Genomic DNA, 19,572 nt, shown 5'->3' on the forward strand with positions numbered 1-19,572 from the left:
AGAATCTATTATTGCCTTTGATAAACTGAATGACGACTGCCATTTTATTTTCTTTTTACTTTTAAAAAGAATTAAAAAGTATCTAAATTGCTTTTGCACTTTACTTGGTATTTCTCAATTAAGTGCGATCGTATCATATTGGATGCAATAATTTTATTAAATTTTTCCAATCAAAATACTTGTGTTAACTTCGCTATCTGTAGATAACTTGGAGAGTTTGACGTTTTATTGATTATACTTGGACCGTTACAGAACCTAACCATGAGTTGGTCCTTCCCATCTTCTATTCAAATATCGTGTTTATTTTGTTTTAATGAACGGAACATGTAAATCGTTTACCAAAGATCAAGACAACAACAACGATTTGGGGATGAAACTAAAATGATGATGTTTCTAGATTTGTTTGGCTGATTATATTATTATAAATTATGTTGTTATTATATTAATTATTATTGTTTACAGAGTGCATCGTTTTCAGAAACATTATATAACTGCTAAAGCTTCACGCTGTAGCAGGGTAGGTAGGGGGGACCTAGGGCCTTAATCGTTCACCATATCCGCCTCAACACGCAACGTTCGAGACGTTGGCGGAACTTAACGTCGCGCTTTGTTTCAGTAGAGCGAGGAAATAAAAAATAATTCAGCTATCGTTTATCAGTCAGAGTGACAAAAAATTACCAAAATACTACAAATGTATTAATAGTTAATGAGTTATCTGATATTACCATAATGGATGCGTTATAACAGCGGTAGGGTATATCGTTCAATTCTTTTGTATATGGCTTCTAAACGTGCCAGCTGAGTACAATAATCCAAACAGTTGAAAACCCCATTGTTTATAGAGTTTGATCACTTATTGATTTATTCTATTCTGGCCTCAAGTTTTATATGCTGGTAAAACCTTTTATAATATTATACCCTTGAAAAATATACTAATATTTTATTTTTTATAACACTAAAGTTAATGTTTCATAAAGTATTCCCAGTTTCTAATTTAGAATTTTAAATATTATTTTATGCCCCACATTCGTTTTACGACGCGCAGCACCTGAGTTGATTAATTACTGACCGTGACAAATTGATTTAAAAAAAATCTGTCATGAATAATATGATTGCTTCCGTACCAGTTTTGTGCTATAAATCTTAGTGATAGCATCCGTTTTGAATGTGCATATGTATATGATATTTTGCATATTGCACACAGCTCTCGTTCTCTCTCTCTCTCTAGTTTTGGAGATGGGGGTCAGCAAATTGACTCATTTCGTACCGTGGCGTAAATTGATTTTAATCGACCGCCTCGCGCTGCCTCTGCGAAGCTATTGTTCCAACTCAGACAGTTGTTGGGCCGAATGAACGCTTGTCTAAGTGAGGATAATCTATACTGGCTAGTTTGATTAAGTTACAATTGTGCGGTTTACCATTGCTATTTTAGTTATTGATTTAACCACGGACTCAACTAAAATTGAATATATTATAAACTATTTGGACGTCATGTCGACGTGCTTGGAACGTGGTCTGTGTGAAATCCAAGTTAGTTATATAATAGCTATAAGCTATGTTCAGGTTTTCTTTATGTAATATAAGTGTTTGTATTAAATTGAAATGGAATATTAACAATTAGTTAATATGATATTTTTAATAATAATTCCATAACAATCATAGATGTACCATACATATATATTTCATTTATTAAAACAACTTGAAATATACTGTTTTGTATCTTTTCGAGCAATCTGTTAAATGCCTTTGATATTCTTCTTTGTTAATTTTGGACTTATTTCAAATCTAACATAAGATTTAAGCTTAGTTATTTATTCAGTGCTTCAAAAATAAGACAACAGAAACACGAACAACACAGCTAAAGGACAGACATAGACTGCTCCTATCAAAAGTGTCGTCAAGACAATAATACCCTGGCTGGAAGCTATGATTCAGAATCATGTTTATTTTAATCTTTACTGTATTATATAGATATAAAGTGAACGCATATATTTATTACTATTGAGAATTCTATAATATGTACGCCGTAAAATAGTAGGTCAATACAGAAATAGAGAAATTTCACATAATTCCCAACCAATTAAAATATATTCTCATGATTCATTTCAAAAAGATTTCTCGTTAAAATTTCGTGTAATTTACTTTTGTTACAGTTTCAAAACAGCAATTTTTAAACTTACATTTTCAGTTTCAGTTCTTTGAAATTGAGATATTTACTTTGTAAGCTCATTGTAAAGATTCAATGTATAATTTTATAATGAACTAGTTCAACATATTGTGTTGAATTCGGTTTAATTCCGAGTAGCTGTACAATATAAACTTGAAATACTAGGAAAGAAAACTTATACAATATTTTTGCCCCCCAAGTGGAAGGAGTTTTCAATAATCTCTAATTGTTATTGTTATAGTCCATAGTGTTTTTTTTGAGGTCCACGTGCCGCAGGCTTACAAGTAGTGTGGTGTGGGTTCGATCTTAATCGAAGAAATGAAATATTCAATATTTCCAACGAAATGTCTTAGCACTAGGTTCCCAGGTTCCCTTTGCCTATCCTGTTTTAAAATAAATGTAAAATTTAAAATGATTTTGATAGAAATCTACAATTTCCTTTAACTTGTTTCAGTAACGGTCCGGTCGAGGGTGCGTATGGTCCGCAACACAGTCCCGTGTCGCGGTCCGACGCCTCCACCGAGGACGCGGAGTTGTCCGCAGCGCTCGCACACCAGCACCACCTCGCTATGCAGGTAGGTAGAAAACAGTAGTGTTACTTCTTCTGACACTTCTTGACACTTCTTCTTTGAGATATTGGCGGAAGTCAACGCTGTGTTTTGATTTTGTCAGAGTAAAAATTGTTAGAAAATTGATACAAGTATACAAGTTTCCCAATAAAAGAACTAAATCATTTATATTAATTTAAGATAATAATATTTTTTTATTTGTATATTATATGAGATGGCAAAGTAAAAAAAAATAATAATAAAAAATGTGATATTTATAACTTAGTAATGCTTAATTAAACGTGAAAATTGCACTTCGCTTACCACTTCAAGTTATAACTTCATTAACTTAATAGTGATCACAAATAAAGACAAACGATGGTAACTTTTATATGGTTTAATATCATAAGTTTACTACGGTTAATATTTATAGCATACCTACAGGGTAGACAGTGGAAATCTAGTGTTAAAACACTCCTTTGCCCACTTTCCGACGAATTCTGAAGTCAGTGCGTGTTATGTTGCCGAAATCAACGCCGCGTTTTGCTTTGTTACCTCAGCGAGGAAATGAAAATATTTAATATTTCATTTTCTCGAGTCGGAATCGAATTCACAACCAGTCATGCTTATAATCGCACACTTCGCAATACTGGTTTTAATTAGAATTGTTTTTAATATTAATGCTGCGTTTTAATAAGCATAAGGAAAATATTAAATAATCGAAGATTAATAAATTATGTTAATATTAATTAATTTAATAAATTATGTAATATATGTAATTCTATTCTTAACTTAAGACGATATAAACTAACATTTAACGCTATAACGTTTTTAGGCTGGCGAATATCCGGTGGGAAGTGGTGTCGAGCCAGACTATGGTCAATATGTGTCCTCCCCCGCGGCGCACTACAACCACATGGGACACCTTACGATGGCGCCCTCGCAAAAGTACCCCCATGTAAGTACTGACGTCGGAGCTATTCTCTCATATGTTTATTAAACTTGGAAGGAAAAGCTTTTCTAAGAATATAGCAATCATATAACATAATGAATTTCCAAGAAAATTCTTAATACTTATAAATGGAATATGGAACGACTTATAAAAATAAATTTAACATATATATTTATACTGAATGTTGCTATTTATAGCGACGACGCGTAAAAAATAGACCCTTTTATTCGCAAAATCGGTGAAACGTAAAGTGATATAAAAATAATTTCCAAACAAAAGAGCTGAGTCACAGTGACCGTCCAGCAAAACTATTATATCTACATGTCATACAAAACTGTGTTTCGCCGACGTTCCATTTTAAATTTTTATTTGCGAAATTCGGTCTTTTTTGCTGCTTTTTATAAGTTACTTTCAAGCAAGTCTTTAAAGAAGGTTTTTTTATGATGCTAACGTCTTTACTCTACTTTCTTAGCGTTTGATAAATATATAGTCTTTATAAAATATACTTTGGCTGTCGGAATTCACGCTCGGTTGGCCGATTAGAGTTTTGAACGAAAATGCTGGCTGCTAATCCAGGATATAACGTGCTTTTATTATACAATCGTAGTCGATCGATTGTACGATGTTATTGGCTAATACGTATGTAGGTACACCGAACAAATGAATATAGTTTCGGTTTATTTTTGTTTGTTCAATGGACGTTATTGAAATCCTTACATTTAATAAAATTGTAACTGATCGCTGTTTGTACATGGAATATATATGACTAAAAACAATGTTTTGAGGTCTGTCACAGCAAACAGGTGTGAGTGTGAACGCGATAGGTGGTGGGTTCGATACCTACATGAAGATGTGAAATATTTAATGTTTTAATTTCCTCGCGATGATGACTCAATGTCTCTAGAATTCGATGGAAAGTGGAAAACGAAATTGTCTTAATGGGAACAGTGTCTTAACACTAGGTTCCCATGTACCCTTTGCCTACCCTGCAATGTGCGGGATACATTGAGAAGCTAAAAAAAATATTTATAATTTATTTAACACAATATAATTGTTTTGGACATAAGGCTACCGAGGCGGAAAGGAAAATCATAAACCAAAGGAAATTTTAGTTCGTTTATTGTTCTGCTAATTAAAATTACGTCTAAAAAATATGGAAATTTAGTCAATTTAAAATTATTTGTTTGTTTTCTTTGCTCTATATTTGCATAGCATGTTTTTGCTGCTTTATCTTGCGTTTTGTACATATTAAGTAGGTATACTACGACTTACCAGCTTCTAACAATGAATTACTTATATCGTTATCAGTTTTTAAACATATAGAGCCAGTTAATTTAATATTTATATTTCCTGCGCCGGTCAACGTGACTCTATCGAAGAAGTTCGTGCTGAATGCACGTTGAGAATAAACTTTTATAATCTATAAAGAACTTTATTATTTATTGTTGGACTTGGAACTTTTTCTTGTTACCAGAAAAGAAAATTTAAATATGATTAATTCTCTTAATTGAGATTTGCATCTACAACCCTCGCGCTTACATGTTGTTGCCATTGCGCCACGACAGCCTAGATGTTTTTTTTTTATTTAATCCTAAATTTATTTATATAATTAGGTGATGGAAGCGGTATCGGTAGGTAGCGGGTACGCCACGGGCGTGGGCGCGGGCACGGGCGCGGGGCACTACGGCACCTACGCGCACTACGGGGCGGCGTACCCAGCGCAGCCAGCGTACCTCGTGGAGCCGCAAGTGCCGGCATATATGGCTCAGGTAAGATTGCAAATTGTATTTTTGCCTTTTGTAGATGATATAGAGACGCTGCTCTATGTTTTTAGTTTGGAGGTTTAATTTAGAGTGTTTTTTTATAAGTAATGGATAAATGATGACTGCTTTACTTTAATGGTGTACATAACAGACATTTTTATTTTGATACAAGTAACTTGATACATTTACTTTTTAAACAAATATTTTAAATAATGTATGTATGTATTTCTTTATTTTGTAGAGAAACTAAGTTTTAGTTTTTAAAATAAATTTTCATGTATTTATTTTGGTCTTATAAAATTTTGGGGTGTATGGTATTAGTTTCCACTACTATAAGTTAATATTTATAAGGTATATTTAAACTGATTTCAGGAGTACGTGGAAGGTGGCGGCAGTGCGTCTCCCCGAAGCACTTCACCCGGAGCCATGCCACCGCAACACAACTTACATCTGCAACAGAGGTATATATTACTTTATTACGTGCTAGGGACCTTTACGTTTATATTGTTGATTTTGCTCGCACAAATTGTCGTATTTCATAGAAAAATATTTCACACTTGTGTTCATATAACAGAGTAAGGATAAGCGGAGGGAACCTAGTGTTAAGACACTCCGTTTACTACAATCCTCCTGATCCATATTCCACCATTGAGGTGGAACTCAACCCTGCGCTTCGTCTTGTTATCACAGCGAGGAAAATGAAAATATTAAATAACACATTCTCGGGATGGAAATTGACGACGGCCTCAATTTGTTGCAAATATTGAAAAAAATACACAAATCTATGAAAATGGTGCAAATTATTATAAGTATTTTACGTGTATAATAATATAATGAAATAACATTATAAAGTAACGTTTACAAAATGTATGTTTAAAAGTTAAGCAATTATATGGCCATAATATGAGAGTATGAGGTTCTTGGGTTTTGTAATTAGCTCTAAACGAACCAAAGTGTTGTTGTTGAACTTTGCTTAGTCCTCTAATATTATAATATGTTTTGTTGGAAAATCTTTTATTATTTTATTTCTTTATTATTTTGCTCTTTATTAATTTAATATTATATAATTTCAAAACAGATAAAGAAAATATTTGTTTTTACTTTATCAATTTTTTTCTAAAGCAAGTAAAAAATTTGCGTACAAATGAGTGTATAATTTTTTTATTTTTACCTCAATAATACGTTAATGATACTTTCACATTAATAATGTTAGTAGGATTAATAATACTTATATTAACATGTATCAGGTACGACTCGGCATCGCTCGAGCAGCTCGGCCGCCACTACTGCGTGACGTCACCGCGCGGGGAGTACGCGGGCGACGCGTACGCTTATCAGCACTACCCGGCCGCGTACGACCCGCCGCACCAGGGGACTGGCTTTAAGGTTATCTAGATTATTTGTAAATAAATAAATGGATCACGGTCGTAGGAATTTCCTTCCACGCGCCACCGAACTGTGGAATAGCCTACCCGCGGCAGTGTTTCCAGGCCGGCAACGCACCTGTAGCTCCTCTGGTGCTGCACGGGGTCGTGGGCGGCGGTGATCATCATCAGGTGACCCGAACGCTCGTTTGCCTTGTCCTTTTCCATAAAAAAAAAAAAAAGTCAGTCAGGGAACGTTTGATTGTAAACACTATGGTTGTGGGTTCGATTTCCACAGTGTAAACTTTACAATAAAGTGACAGGGAGATGCAGATTTTATAATGCTATAGAGCGGTCCTTTAAAACAGAAATAAAAAGTAATACTTATTATTTTATTTTTATCGTTATTAATAAATAATAATTTTTACAAATACCTAACAATAATATTAGAATCAAACAACATATGACGTATATTCTTCTATAGTTAAATCATTTTATTTATTGTTAACTCTCATGTCTTTTTTAGATATATAAGTCGTTGAATAATTGAGATAGAAATCCTAATAGGATTTAGTTTTTATTAACTATTTAGAAAAAATATTAATTTTTAATATATGATAATTATTAAATGCAGGACTCACAAAATGGCCTCAGTTTAGGAAGCACGGGTGGTCAATCAATGTACGGTGATGAGGAGGAATTGCAAAAGCAAATGGCGAACATGGCTTTAGGTACGGTCTTGTCTTTTTGTTTATTTTCTTTATTATGTATTTTGGTTAACTTATATTGAATAACTTATTTTTTTAATGAAATCACTTTTCACGCTGTGTCCTGCACACTGCAGGGTAAGCAGAATAAACTTAGTGTTAAGACGCTCCATTCCCCACATTCCACAGAGCTCTGGAGGCATTGTGTGTTGAGTGGCGGATCTCAACGCCGCGCTTTGCCTCGACACCAGAGCGAAGAAGTGAAAATATAAATAAATATTTCATTTCTTCGAGTAGAGATCGAGCCCACAACCAGTCGACCACGAAGTGTGACTGTAAGTCACACTTTGTGCCCCTGCGCCATTACTGAACAATTACTGAACATTACTAAGACACTCCATTTACTACTTTCCGCCCAATTTTTGAGACAGTCCATGTTAAGCGCCAGAACTCAACGTCGTAGTATAAATATTTGAGAATTATAACTGTAGTAAAAAATAATTTGTAGTTAAAAACATATAATTACGAAGTTCAAAAAATGTCTTGGTATTTTTTTTATATTTTGGCATGTTTTTTAATATTGATTGTAATATTTGTATAATTTCCAGTACACGGCGGTGTGAACGTGGGCGTGGGGCGCGAGGACGGTGGCGGCCTCCAGTGGCGGGATCCCAATTTACCAGAAGTCATTGGTTTCCTAAATTCACCTTCAGATGTTGTGAAGGCGAATGCCGCTGCGTATTTACAACATTTAACTTATATGGACGATCCAAATAAACAGAAAACTAGGAGCTTAGGTATTATTATATTTGTGGTTTTTTGTGTTTCCACGAATTTCGAGAAATTGTGTGTTGAGCAGCGGAACTGAAGGCAGCGGTTTTTCTTATAACTGGAGAGAGGAAATCCATATATTCATTCCCAGAGTGGGAATCGAATCTAAACTGTCGCGTTATATTTTTTATTTAGTCACACGCTATATTTTTTTTATGAAAATTTCTATTTTGAATGAAGTATTCTACATCTCATTTAGCTTCACCAATTATTTTGCCGTAGTGATAAGTTACTTACTTAGTTATATATTTATACATTTACGCTGTATCCTGCATATAGCAATGTTGGCAGAAGGAACCTGGGAACCTAATGCGAAGATACTTCGTTCCTATTAAAACATTCACAGTTCCCCCTTTCCACCGACTTTTCGATGTTGATTCACGCAGTTAACGCATGGGTTTCGTTTCTCGTCGGATGTTTTTAATATTCGTTTCTTCCGCAGGCGGCATCCCGCCGCTGGTGCGTCTCATCTCACACGACAGCCCGGAGGTGTGCCGCAACGCGTGCGGCGCACTGCGTAACCTGTCCTACGGGCGGCAGAACGACGAGAACAAGCGCGCCATCCGCGACGCGGCCGGCATCCCCGCGCTCATGGCGCTCCTGTGCCGCACCAACGACTTAGAGGTCAGTGTTAGTGAGTGAAACGTGTGTACACGACGAGAACAAGCGCCTTGCTATAACTCCCGGTCGCACAAGGAACCACTGGTTGGATATAGTGATACAGGACATGAAAACCAATGGTTTAACCACCGAGTATGCTAACAACCGTGCAATGTGGAGTTGGTTGAATAGGTAGGCAGATCCTGGCAAAACCCGGCATTAATGCCAAGAAGAAGAGTTTATAATGATAACTAAATGATGCTGCGTCACACTGTTAATATACATCATTTAGTTTTAGTTTTACTATAATTATTAATGTTTATATATCACTTTAGAATTAAACATAAAAAATAAATATACCTGTTGCATAATTCATATATATATTTTTGGTCTAATGCGAAAATGAGAACGAAAATGAAAATCTCTCAAATTTGATACACGTTATTATCCATCCATTATTTCAAAAGTTTATTTATATAATGTTAAAAATAAAAATGTTCCCATCGATAGGTAAAAGAACTAGTGACCGGCGTGATTTGGAACATGTCATCGTGCGAGGACCTCAAGCAGTCCATCATAGATGACGCAGCCCACGTCATCGTAACAAAAGTCATTATACCACATTCTGGCTGGCACCCCACCAATCCCGGAGAAACTTATTGGTCTAATAGTGAGTTTCTTTGTAACTATTTTTTGCGTGAAGCTGATTTAATAAAATTCAACTTTTTTCTATTTTCCCATCCTAACTGTGTGAATATGTAACTTTTTTCTTGCCGGCTCTTCTCACCAGAACTGCCCTCCGTACAGGCGGTAGCTTTTTAGTCTATATGTACAATTCAAAAGTGCTTATACTAGTCTATTTGAATAAAGAATATTTTGAATTTGAATTTCAACCAATACAAAATGTAATCTCCTCCAGTATTCCGCAATGCGTCCGGAGTGCTCCGCAACGCATCGTCGGCAGGCGAGTACGCGCGTCGCCGCCTCCGCTCGCTACCGGGGCTCGCGGAGGCGTTGTTGCACGCGGTGCGCGCCGCTCTCGCCGCCAACGCCATCGGCACCAAGATTGTGGAGAACTGCGTATGCGTCTTGCGGAACCTGTCCTATAGGTTTGTAAACACTATACAGTATGGTCCATTAGTCGAGGCCTTAAGCTGTAGATGGGTGGCTAGCCTGAAGTCATGGTGGTTACACATCGACCATGTAACTCGTCGACTTGTATTTAACGTAACTCGTTCCGTCTCCATGCAGTAACGGTAAACGTTGCTCCATACGAGCAGCATCGCACATAAACGTTTGCTGGACGAAGTTAGATCCATACATTAAGAGAGCGATCACTTAAATTGACTGAGTAAAAAATGTTTAAAAAATAGAACTGTAATATTTTCAGCTTCACGATTTTTATCACATGTAGAGCAGAGAGCAGTTCTCTCTGTTTTTTGAAACGTTACTATCTGAGTGGCGAAGCTCAATGCCACTATATCTTTCTATAGCCGAAAAATGTAAATAGTTTAGTTTGTTTCATCCAATATCTGTTTCAATGCGTCAAGATGGCATCTAATTTGTCAAATTCAATAATTTATAAATGTTATTAGATGTCAAGAAATAGAAGATCCGCTCTACGACACCCGAGCACCGCCAACACAGTCTTCTGGACAAGCAAGGATACAGGCGAGCGCGTCGAAAGGTAGTATTTGTAATATAACATAATTTTTTATCATATTTTAGCAAGTTAAATGAACTTTTATGGCTAAAAAAAGCAGTGTTTGCCTAAAAATATGTAAAATTTTAAACTTGCATATTACATTGGGGTTTATGGGTTAGGCTAAATTATTATTTACTAATTTAATACAAAATTTCCAATGTAATAAAAAAAAGAAAATATTTTATATTGCATGATATTAATTGTTCAATATAAATCTATATATTATGTTACTTCAAAGGAGAAAATCTAGGCTGCTTCGGTGGCAGTAAAAAGAAGAAAGAAGGCTCATCTTCCTCCAACTCGACCAGTCCTCTCGGCAAGAGCGATCCGGAACCACAACTGGACAACACAAGCACACAGCTGGGCTACAGTGTGCCTAAAGGGACGGAGATGCTGTGGTCGCCTGAGGTTGGGTGTAGTGTTTTTTATACTCTGTGGCCCATCAATAACAACCTATTGATAACTTGTATAGTTTTTTTTTTATAAATTTAGTCACTGTGTATCGTTTTAGTTTGGGGTTGTTTCTTATAGTTGAAAATTGAATATACAGATCCGACGATTATCCGAACGACTACCACATAGATAAATAATATTTTGTCAATATACTATTTTTTTTAATTAACGCTATACAGCTTACCTATTATTATAATACTTGAAAACTCTCTTAAGCTTAGACTTATTCTTGGAAGAGAATCGGCGAGACTTCAGAGAGTGGCCGCTCTGTAGTTAGGCGTTTTGAATTTTTGTGCGTTGCTCACGAGGGAAGATGATGACATGATCAAAAGTAATCAAATTTCTAAAATCAAATCTACACAGCTATTTACAGCTAATTTAAAGCTATCTACAGTAACTTCAATGTAGCCACGATTTATTGACCGTATTATATGTACAATAAATTAGTTTAATTCTGTTCCCAGGTGGTACCACTATACATGGCGTTATTACAAACATGTTCGAATCCAGAAACATTAGAGGCAGCGGCCGGAGCGCTACAGAACTTAGCGGCATGTTATTGGCAACCTTCTATCGATATACGCGCCGCGGTTAGGAAGGAGAAAGGTGGGTGAATATAGAGATTTCATTATGATGATGGTTGCAGGTTTAATTCTTGTTTGGGGCGGTTTTTTTTAAATGGTTAGTGTTGTGCTAAATTCTGATAAATTGGCAGAAATTGTTAGCGACCCAATCTCACCTTCGCTCGCTTAAATTTATTATTATAGTATACAAAATGTTTACAAAAATGCGTTATTCTGATGATTAAGTTATATTACTTTCAAATTTCATCTAAATCCTTTCAGTAGGTTTTATCCAACCTCAAGACTTCAAAATACAAACATCCAATCATCCCCAGGTCTACCAATCCTAGTGGAACTCCTCCGCATGGAGGTGGACCGCGTAGTGTGTGCGGTCGCCACGGCCCTCCGCAACCTGGCCATCGATCAGCGCAACAAGGAGCTCATTGGGAAGTACGCCATGCGCGACCTCGTGCAGAAACTGCCCAGCGGGAACCAGCAACACGATCAGGTGATTGTAAAGTTGTTATATTAAATATAGCATATATCTCATATTACATCTTCACATATTACACTTCCAGATTTTTTTTTTATTTTTTTTTGTATCTATTTTGTATTTTTATAATTTCTTATATAATTACTGGTAAATGGATTGGTTATGGGTTTCTTTTCCGCCCTCTGGTCAAGGCAAAGCGCGGCATAAATAAAAATTATAACATTTAATCCTCAGGGCACGTCAGACGACACAATAGCGGCTGTCCTAGCGACCTTAAACGAAGTCATCAAGAAGAGTGCGGAGTTCTCCCGTTCGTTACTAGAGGCGGGCGGTGTTGACAGATTACTTAATTTAACCAAACAACGTCACCGCCATACGCCCAGAGTGCTTAAGTTTGCTGGTAAGTTTTATTAATTATTTATTATAAGTACGGTCGAAGAGTTGTGGTGGCACTGAATTTAGGCTTTCTGAACATTGGCGCATTGTTCATTCGGGAGATAATAATAGTGAAATATAAAAAAAAAACGAAAAAGTAATAAACCTAAAATCAAATCTGTGCATTAACTTGTAGCTAACTCAGGAGCGGCCGGCCGATTGAGGTGAAGTTTAGATTCACTAGGTTTACTTTAGTGGTGCAGTGGTACTGGCGTGTTACTATAAACGGGATAGTTTGTGAGTTCGATTCCCAATTCCCGATTCCCAATCGAGGTAATTCATTACCTCGATTGGGAATCGATATATAAAATATTTTCATTTTTTCGCTCTAGTGTCGAGGTAAAAATCACGGCGTGTAGTTCCGCCACTCAACGCCTCCAGGATCCGGCGGAAAGTGGGAATACTTTCCTCCAAGTATCTTAATACTAAGTTTCCTCTGCCTACTCTGCTACATGCGGAACACAGTGAAGCTGAAAAAAAATTATATAATTCGGCTCAAACGATGCGTTAACATCCCCATCACTTACCATACATTGTCTTCGGCGCGTGAAGAACCTAACCTAAGAGCTATATGCGGGATACGGTGTGAAATTGATTTTTGATTAAGCTTTTATTCTCCATTCCAGCTCAAGTGCTAATGACCATGTGGTCGCACGCGGAGTTGCGCGAAGTGTACCGCAAGCACGGCTGGCGCGAGGCGGACTTCATGACGCCAGCGCGTGCGGCACAACCCCGCGCTTCGTCCAACGCTAGCGGTTTGTATTGATTTTATATATTAATAGATCATAATAACACAAATTAAAATATTAGACTAAGGTACGATAAAAGTCCCTGGAGCGCTAATATACACCATAAAGTCTGTTAATTTAAAGTGTTAAGTTCGGGGTTGAGTTCAGCGGAGTTGTAAGCGGAGAATATAGTGTCCTGACACTGCATTTTCTCTCTTCCTCTCTGCCCATCTTGCCAAATGTGTGAAGGGGAAAGGAAACCAATTTATTTTTTATAGTAAATAAGGTAGAAAAAAGATTTAGTTTTTGGTAATTGTGTGACATACATTTGTTTATATGGATTTGTATATTCGTATAATTAAAATAAGTGCTTGTGTGAATATTTAATAAGATTAGGTTTTTTAATTGAAATCTAATTTAGTTACATTTATAAAATAGTTATCGTATAATCTTTTATAACTTTAAAAGTAATTTATTTATTTTTTAAAATTTTAACTACATTTGTATCGAAAAATATTATAAAAAGATTAAATTCTGTAAATATTGTATAATTTACAAATATTGTGCGTCCAACGCATTTTGCTGCCATGTTTGCTTGTAACATTTTGTGACGTGGCTTTGTCTCTTACGCTGATTTAACAACTTTATAAATCCTAACTATATTTATTTTATTCTAACATTTTACATTCAGATTGGGCTTTAAGTTGATTCAAAATTATAATCAAGATTAAAAATTTTATAAAAATATTTTAAGTGAAATTTCTATTACATCAGCTATTCTTATAACATTGATGTAAATATTGTTTACTTAATGTTTTTCTCATTTAAATCCTGTAATGGTAAAGTTAAGTTAAAAAGTAATATTTTACCAAAAAAAACTGATTTATTAATTTTCCAAATGACCTGTAAAATACTTTTTTTTACTTTATTTGTAATATCTATATATCATGATAACAATAATACACCACTCAACACGCAACGCCTCCAGAATCCGAGGAATAGTGGGAAATGGAAACGCCTTAACACTAGGTTTCCAGATTCCCCCCGCCTACCGTGCTAGGAACGGGACATGGCGTGAAGCAAAAAAAAATCCAATCTGAACATAACAACATGAACACAGACAGCGTAAGAGCCCTATACATGTACATATAATATACATAAACCGGTGGGATGGGCACATATAGGTCAGGGCACGCCCATGTCGGGCGGCGCGCCGCACTCGCCCGGCGCCGCCAACAGCACACTGAGCCGCCCCATGGCGTCCACAGGCGGCACACGCTACGAGGACCGCACCATACGACGACACAGGGAGGTAATACTAGAACTCATATACAACATATATTTTATATATTTATTCACCCACTGGCCCCCTTCGTGCGTCTATTTGCGCCTCATTCCTTCGAGAGCGAGCTCGCCGGTCCCCATTCAGCGATGTAATCGATGGCGATGTTGTGTTGTCCATTTTGAAACAGTCCATGATTTTACAGTACTATCCAGATCAGATTTTACAAGTTCATATTTTTTCCCACAGTCGTTAGTCTAGATGGCGCCCATATTTATTGGGTTTGTCAACATAAAAATATAATCCAATAAAGCTTCGCAATGATTACGGTTGCTTTGTAAATTGTTTTGTCTAGATGTTGTGGTGTTCGTCACGCTATAGCCAGTCTTAATCAATGGTTTAGGTTATAATAATCTAAACGCCCGATAAAAACTTGTTCATTGTATTTGTACAATGTAGGTTTTGTCGGCTCTTCTCAGCAGAACTGCCTTCTGAACCGATGGTAGCTTTTTGTTCATATGTTCATTCGACGATTCAAAAGTGCTTTTAATAATTGCCTATTTGAATAAAGAATATTTTGAATTTGAATTTGTAATTGTAGTTATTTCCAAGCAAATCTATTAAAATTTATTTTTGAATCTAGATGTTAATTGACAGATTTATCATATGCAATTTGCACTATTAACCATAATATGCACCCTTATAATTCTGTATTTCTTTTTGATAATATTTAATCCTAAAAAAATATGTGTTCATAACTGTATATTGTGATATATAATCTGTATATGGAATTGGATCATTTCAAACATTCACAAATAAATTAAAAAAGCTAAAAATCTCTTTAACTTTACTCAACGGTACAAATGGTCCAAAAATTTTTGAATGATAAAATTATATATATTTTTTTAGAAAATACACTATAATACTACAAAAAATATACTCAAATTTACAATTTTTTTCAGAGCGATGACATGCCCGCAATGGATGTCAACTATGCGGATGGACTCGGAATGGGTAATCCCAACGGTAGACCCATGAACCTTCAAGGGGTCCAAGCCCAGATGCCGCCGCCAAGTAGCCGCTAAACATAAAAAAACATAATATATATATGTATGTCTTTGTAAATCAACCATTTTGAATGTATAAGATGTTCGTTGTTCATTGGTTATTAACATTTTTCTTGCTGTGTATAAGTTTTGATTTTTGTGACTATAATGTGAAATTAAGTCATAGTTCAATTAAAAAATTATTTAAATGAACTTTTTGCATATTTTGTCGTTAATGATATTAATCGAAAAAATTATTTTATATTTGTAATGTTTCCATTTTGGAAATGGCGGTTTCTTCCATCGTTTTCTTTGATTGACAAATATTGAAAGCGAAAACTTATAATTAAACGCAATTTTACCTTATTTCATTGTAATAATACTTAGGTCTTTAGTGAAAAGGAGTATACATTTATTTAAAATTATAACAAATCTTTGACAATCTAGTAAACATTTTAATGAAATTAAACTTTAAATAATGTTATTATTAATTATATTTATATATAATGAATAATAACATTATTTAATTTAACTTATATCCTATATCATAATGTTTTTCTTACTTATACTCCTTTTCTCTACATACACAAATACTTAAGCCATATGTAATGGCAAAATTTATTTTTCAAAATTTCCTATTTGCGTATGGTTATTTTGTTTAAATATATATATTCTTATGCAAGCAAAATTTGTCATAATAAAATACATTATTTAATCTGTCAGGTCATGTAATAATAAACTCATTTTTATCACTTTTATCATAATTTCAATTATATTTGTTAAATTAATAACACTCCAAATACATGCATTTAGTACACATGGAATTTCTATTAAACAGGACTGACATGAAAATCTGTTTATTATGAAATTTGAAAAATTATATTATTATATAGAAATAAAACAATAAACATAACAGTACAATAATCTGCATTTAAATAACCAATTTCCACGACATTATAATTAGAAAATAAAAACAAAACGACTACCACAATTCACACTTGGCGATGATAATCGATTGCTTAATATTTAAATCGATTTCGAATTATGTCGATTTATTTGAAACAATCAAGTCAATTCCCCTGTATATAGTCGTGCCATTGTATTATTAACGTTAAAAAAGGGGATTCCCGTAGGTGTTGTGTATTAAAATTTTTATAAATAAATCGAGGCTCACTGACATTACGACGGATGTACACATTAAAATACAGTCAGCGGAAAAATGTTTCACTATAAAATATTGCGAAGCTCAAATAGTGTTAATATTACTTAGCGATTCCAAACATGAAAATATAACACACATTTTTTGTAAAAATTCAAAAACCATGCTTTGCTGACTGTAGTTGTCGTTATGTATATGAAACTAAATAATATAATAACTATGTCAATATAATAACAATATATAGTAAATAAAGACATCTAAATATTCAGGATTTGAATATTTATACTTTACAAATATACAGTAGATAACTTAACCCGTTGTTATCACGTCGAAGGGTTACTAACGAGGTTTTTTATAATATTTTATATTCATTCCATAACATTTGAATGTAATATAGGTGTCTATGTCCTTTTATATATTTAAGGAATATCCGTCTTATATATAGCGTTAAGCATTATTGGAAAATCTATGTAAGCTTTAAAATTGAGTTGTAGATGCGAGTATGGTTGGAAAGATATGCTTTCAATGATTTTTTTTATTATGTTTTTTGCAAACAGTTTGGAGTGAATTGATTTTAACAGACTATCTTTATTTACTAAGAGCAATTAAATACAATTAATGTGATTTTTAATGTTTTACTCAATAATTTTATTAATTATTGTTGAGAAATATTAAAAGTATATTCTATTATAGAACTGTTAAAATAAATTTATTTCATTCAACACTTTTATTGTTTTTTGTATGTGACATGTAAACAATATGTATGTTTTTTATCATCATTATATTTTTTAATTATCTCATGTGTTCATGAAAAATCATATATTCACGTAATTTTGTCGTACACTGTTTTTGGTACGTCTTTTCATGACATTATTTAGATATAGTATTTATTTTGGAATTGTTTATTTGTCATCATTAAAGTTTGAATTTTATTAACGCAAGTTACAATAAAGATATAACTTAAATGCCAAGAATGGATTGCGATTAAATATTCGTTAATATTATCGATTAAATATTTACTTGATGTATAGCAATCGTTCATAATCGATTTGTGAGAGCAGCTTGAAAAGTTCACCGACAAAGTGACATTGATCTCTTGAAAATGATTCGACAGCTTTAGTTAAGGACTTTCATTAGATGATTTCCCTCCGTTTTGAATTTAATTGTAGTGTAGCTATTTATTTCATTTTATCATTTTATACTGTATTTAAATAGTTAAGATTTTGTGATGTTCTCTTACAATGTATTGTACTTTATGCACAACTCCCGACGTCTGACGACGGTTGACTGAGAAAGCTGGTACAAAACTACCCTCATTCAGTGCATTATGTTTTGTGAACCATAGAACATGTATCGTGCGATATCTGTATACAAGTATCTTTTATAATCTGTACAACACTTTGTCTATGGCTGATCGCGCTTTACCTGCATGTCTATGGTCACGTATGTAAGTTTTGTATGATATTTTTATTATAAACGTTTAAGCGATTGTACTACAGTTTTTTCATAACAATATTGCTTGCCAGGACGACGTTGCTTCTATGAAGCGAATTACAAACACTTCAGTTTAGGCTTAAGACATTATTTTATTAAATCGTTTATTTCTTATTTATCGTTCCCATTTGTGACTATATTAGACAATTGTAGGCATTATTAGAGATATTGTTTTAAATGAATATCTTTATTAACATATAGTAATGTCAAATTTTATATGTACCACTTTATAAGTATTGTTGTATAGATAGTTTCTTTGCTGCGATGTTTAAATTATACCGCGCTGCATTTGATTTGGTCAATACAAAAATATTTAGATGATAAAAAATTATGAAAACAAAACAGGAACATTGGAACAATGTTTTTATTTGACAACTAAAGCAATTTACGGTTGTAACAGATGTACTTAGGTAGCTAATGCCACGAAATGTATTTTTTAGTGTTGTATTTTATATTTTTTCTATGAATATTGACCAAATTTCATGCGACAAACCGAGATCTCTTGAAGATTAATAGTTTATAAGTCATACATTCACGATTTTAGTGTTACACCACAATTTAAATATTATATTGTACTCTGTGGTTAACCACAGACTATATAGAGTTGTTGGAACGGTAATACTCGATTATTTATATTTTTTTTTATTTAAAAATTTTATTATTCTTTATTTAATTCCTTTTCATAATTTGTCGCTGCGACGTTATTACTAAAATAGTTTTTACATCATGTTGTATGTAGATTTTAATAGATTATTCTCTCTTGCATTAAAAAAATATATTATACACAAAAATTAAAGAATGATTTTTTAAATTTTGTTTTTGTTTCTTTTTTATTTTTCCTTTTGTATTATTTTTTTATTTTTGACATTAAAATAAGGGCCTATATTCACTAGATATGTTAAATATAAGTTCATAAATTGACTGCATTTTCTGACGTAAGGATTTGTTTGAAGGAGACTCGATTCGAATTAAGATTTTCGAAGGTTTTACTAAGATTTCTAAAGAAAACCATATTGACCGTGTAAGAGGCTTTTATTGATTTTATTTTTGTTTTAGTATTTGGGTGTTAGACATTGTTAGAAACTTTTTATAGTATATAATTATAGTTAAAATTATCTAGCGAGGCGACATTGCATAAAAAAAATTGTGTACGAGTGAACGAAATGTATGGACAGTTGATGTTTGAGATGATTTAACAAGTCTTGTATTAATCGAATGTTTAACAAATCCTATTTGTATGAATGCTCACGTTTTATATATTAACCGTAGTGTCCTAAAAGTA

General features: G+C 33.9%; 1 protein-coding gene across 2 annotated transcripts in view; it reads left to right on the top strand.

The window, feature by feature from the left end:
- p120ctn (adherens junction protein p120) overlaps window positions 1-19,102 on the top strand; it is a 52,599-nt gene extending 33,497 nt beyond the window's left edge. The window contains exons 3-20 of one of the 2 annotated variants that reach the window (XM_085201615.1): window positions 2,622-2,742; window positions 3,551-3,673; window positions 5,281-5,436; window positions 5,803-5,891; window positions 6,678-6,816; window positions 7,429-7,525; window positions 8,110-8,298; window positions 8,775-8,956; window positions 9,443-9,602; window positions 9,852-10,041; window positions 10,528-10,619; window positions 10,876-11,045; window positions 11,555-11,696; window positions 11,989-12,161; window positions 12,381-12,546; window positions 13,208-13,336; window positions 14,494-14,621; window positions 15,554-19,102. In XM_085201615.1, coding sequence (XP_085057741.1) covers window positions 2,622-2,742; window positions 3,551-3,673; window positions 5,281-5,436; window positions 5,803-5,891; window positions 6,678-6,816; window positions 7,429-7,525; window positions 8,110-8,298; window positions 8,775-8,956; window positions 9,443-9,602; window positions 9,852-10,041; window positions 10,528-10,619; window positions 10,876-11,045; window positions 11,555-11,696; window positions 11,989-12,161; window positions 12,381-12,546; window positions 13,208-13,336; window positions 14,494-14,621; window positions 15,554-15,676 — 2,569 coding nt within the window. In that variant the 3' untranslated portion in view covers window positions 15,677-19,102. The remainder of the gene's footprint in view (window positions 1-2,621; window positions 2,743-3,550; window positions 3,674-5,280; window positions 5,437-5,802; window positions 5,892-6,677; window positions 6,817-7,428; window positions 7,526-8,109; window positions 8,299-8,774; window positions 8,957-9,442; window positions 9,603-9,851; window positions 10,042-10,527; window positions 10,620-10,875; window positions 11,046-11,554; window positions 11,697-11,988; window positions 12,162-12,380; window positions 12,547-13,207; window positions 13,337-14,493; window positions 14,622-15,553) is intronic. The other variant, XM_085201616.1, reaches the window with a different exon arrangement.
- Window positions 19,103-19,572: the final 470 nt, after the last annotated feature.

Source organism: Heliconius melpomene, chromosome 18 (genome assembly GCF_056956725.1).
Source record: "Heliconius melpomene rosina isolate 202511_hmr_F chromosome 18, ASM5695672v1, whole genome shotgun sequence".
NCBI lineage: Eukaryota > Metazoa > Arthropoda > Insecta > Lepidoptera > Nymphalidae > Heliconius > Heliconius melpomene.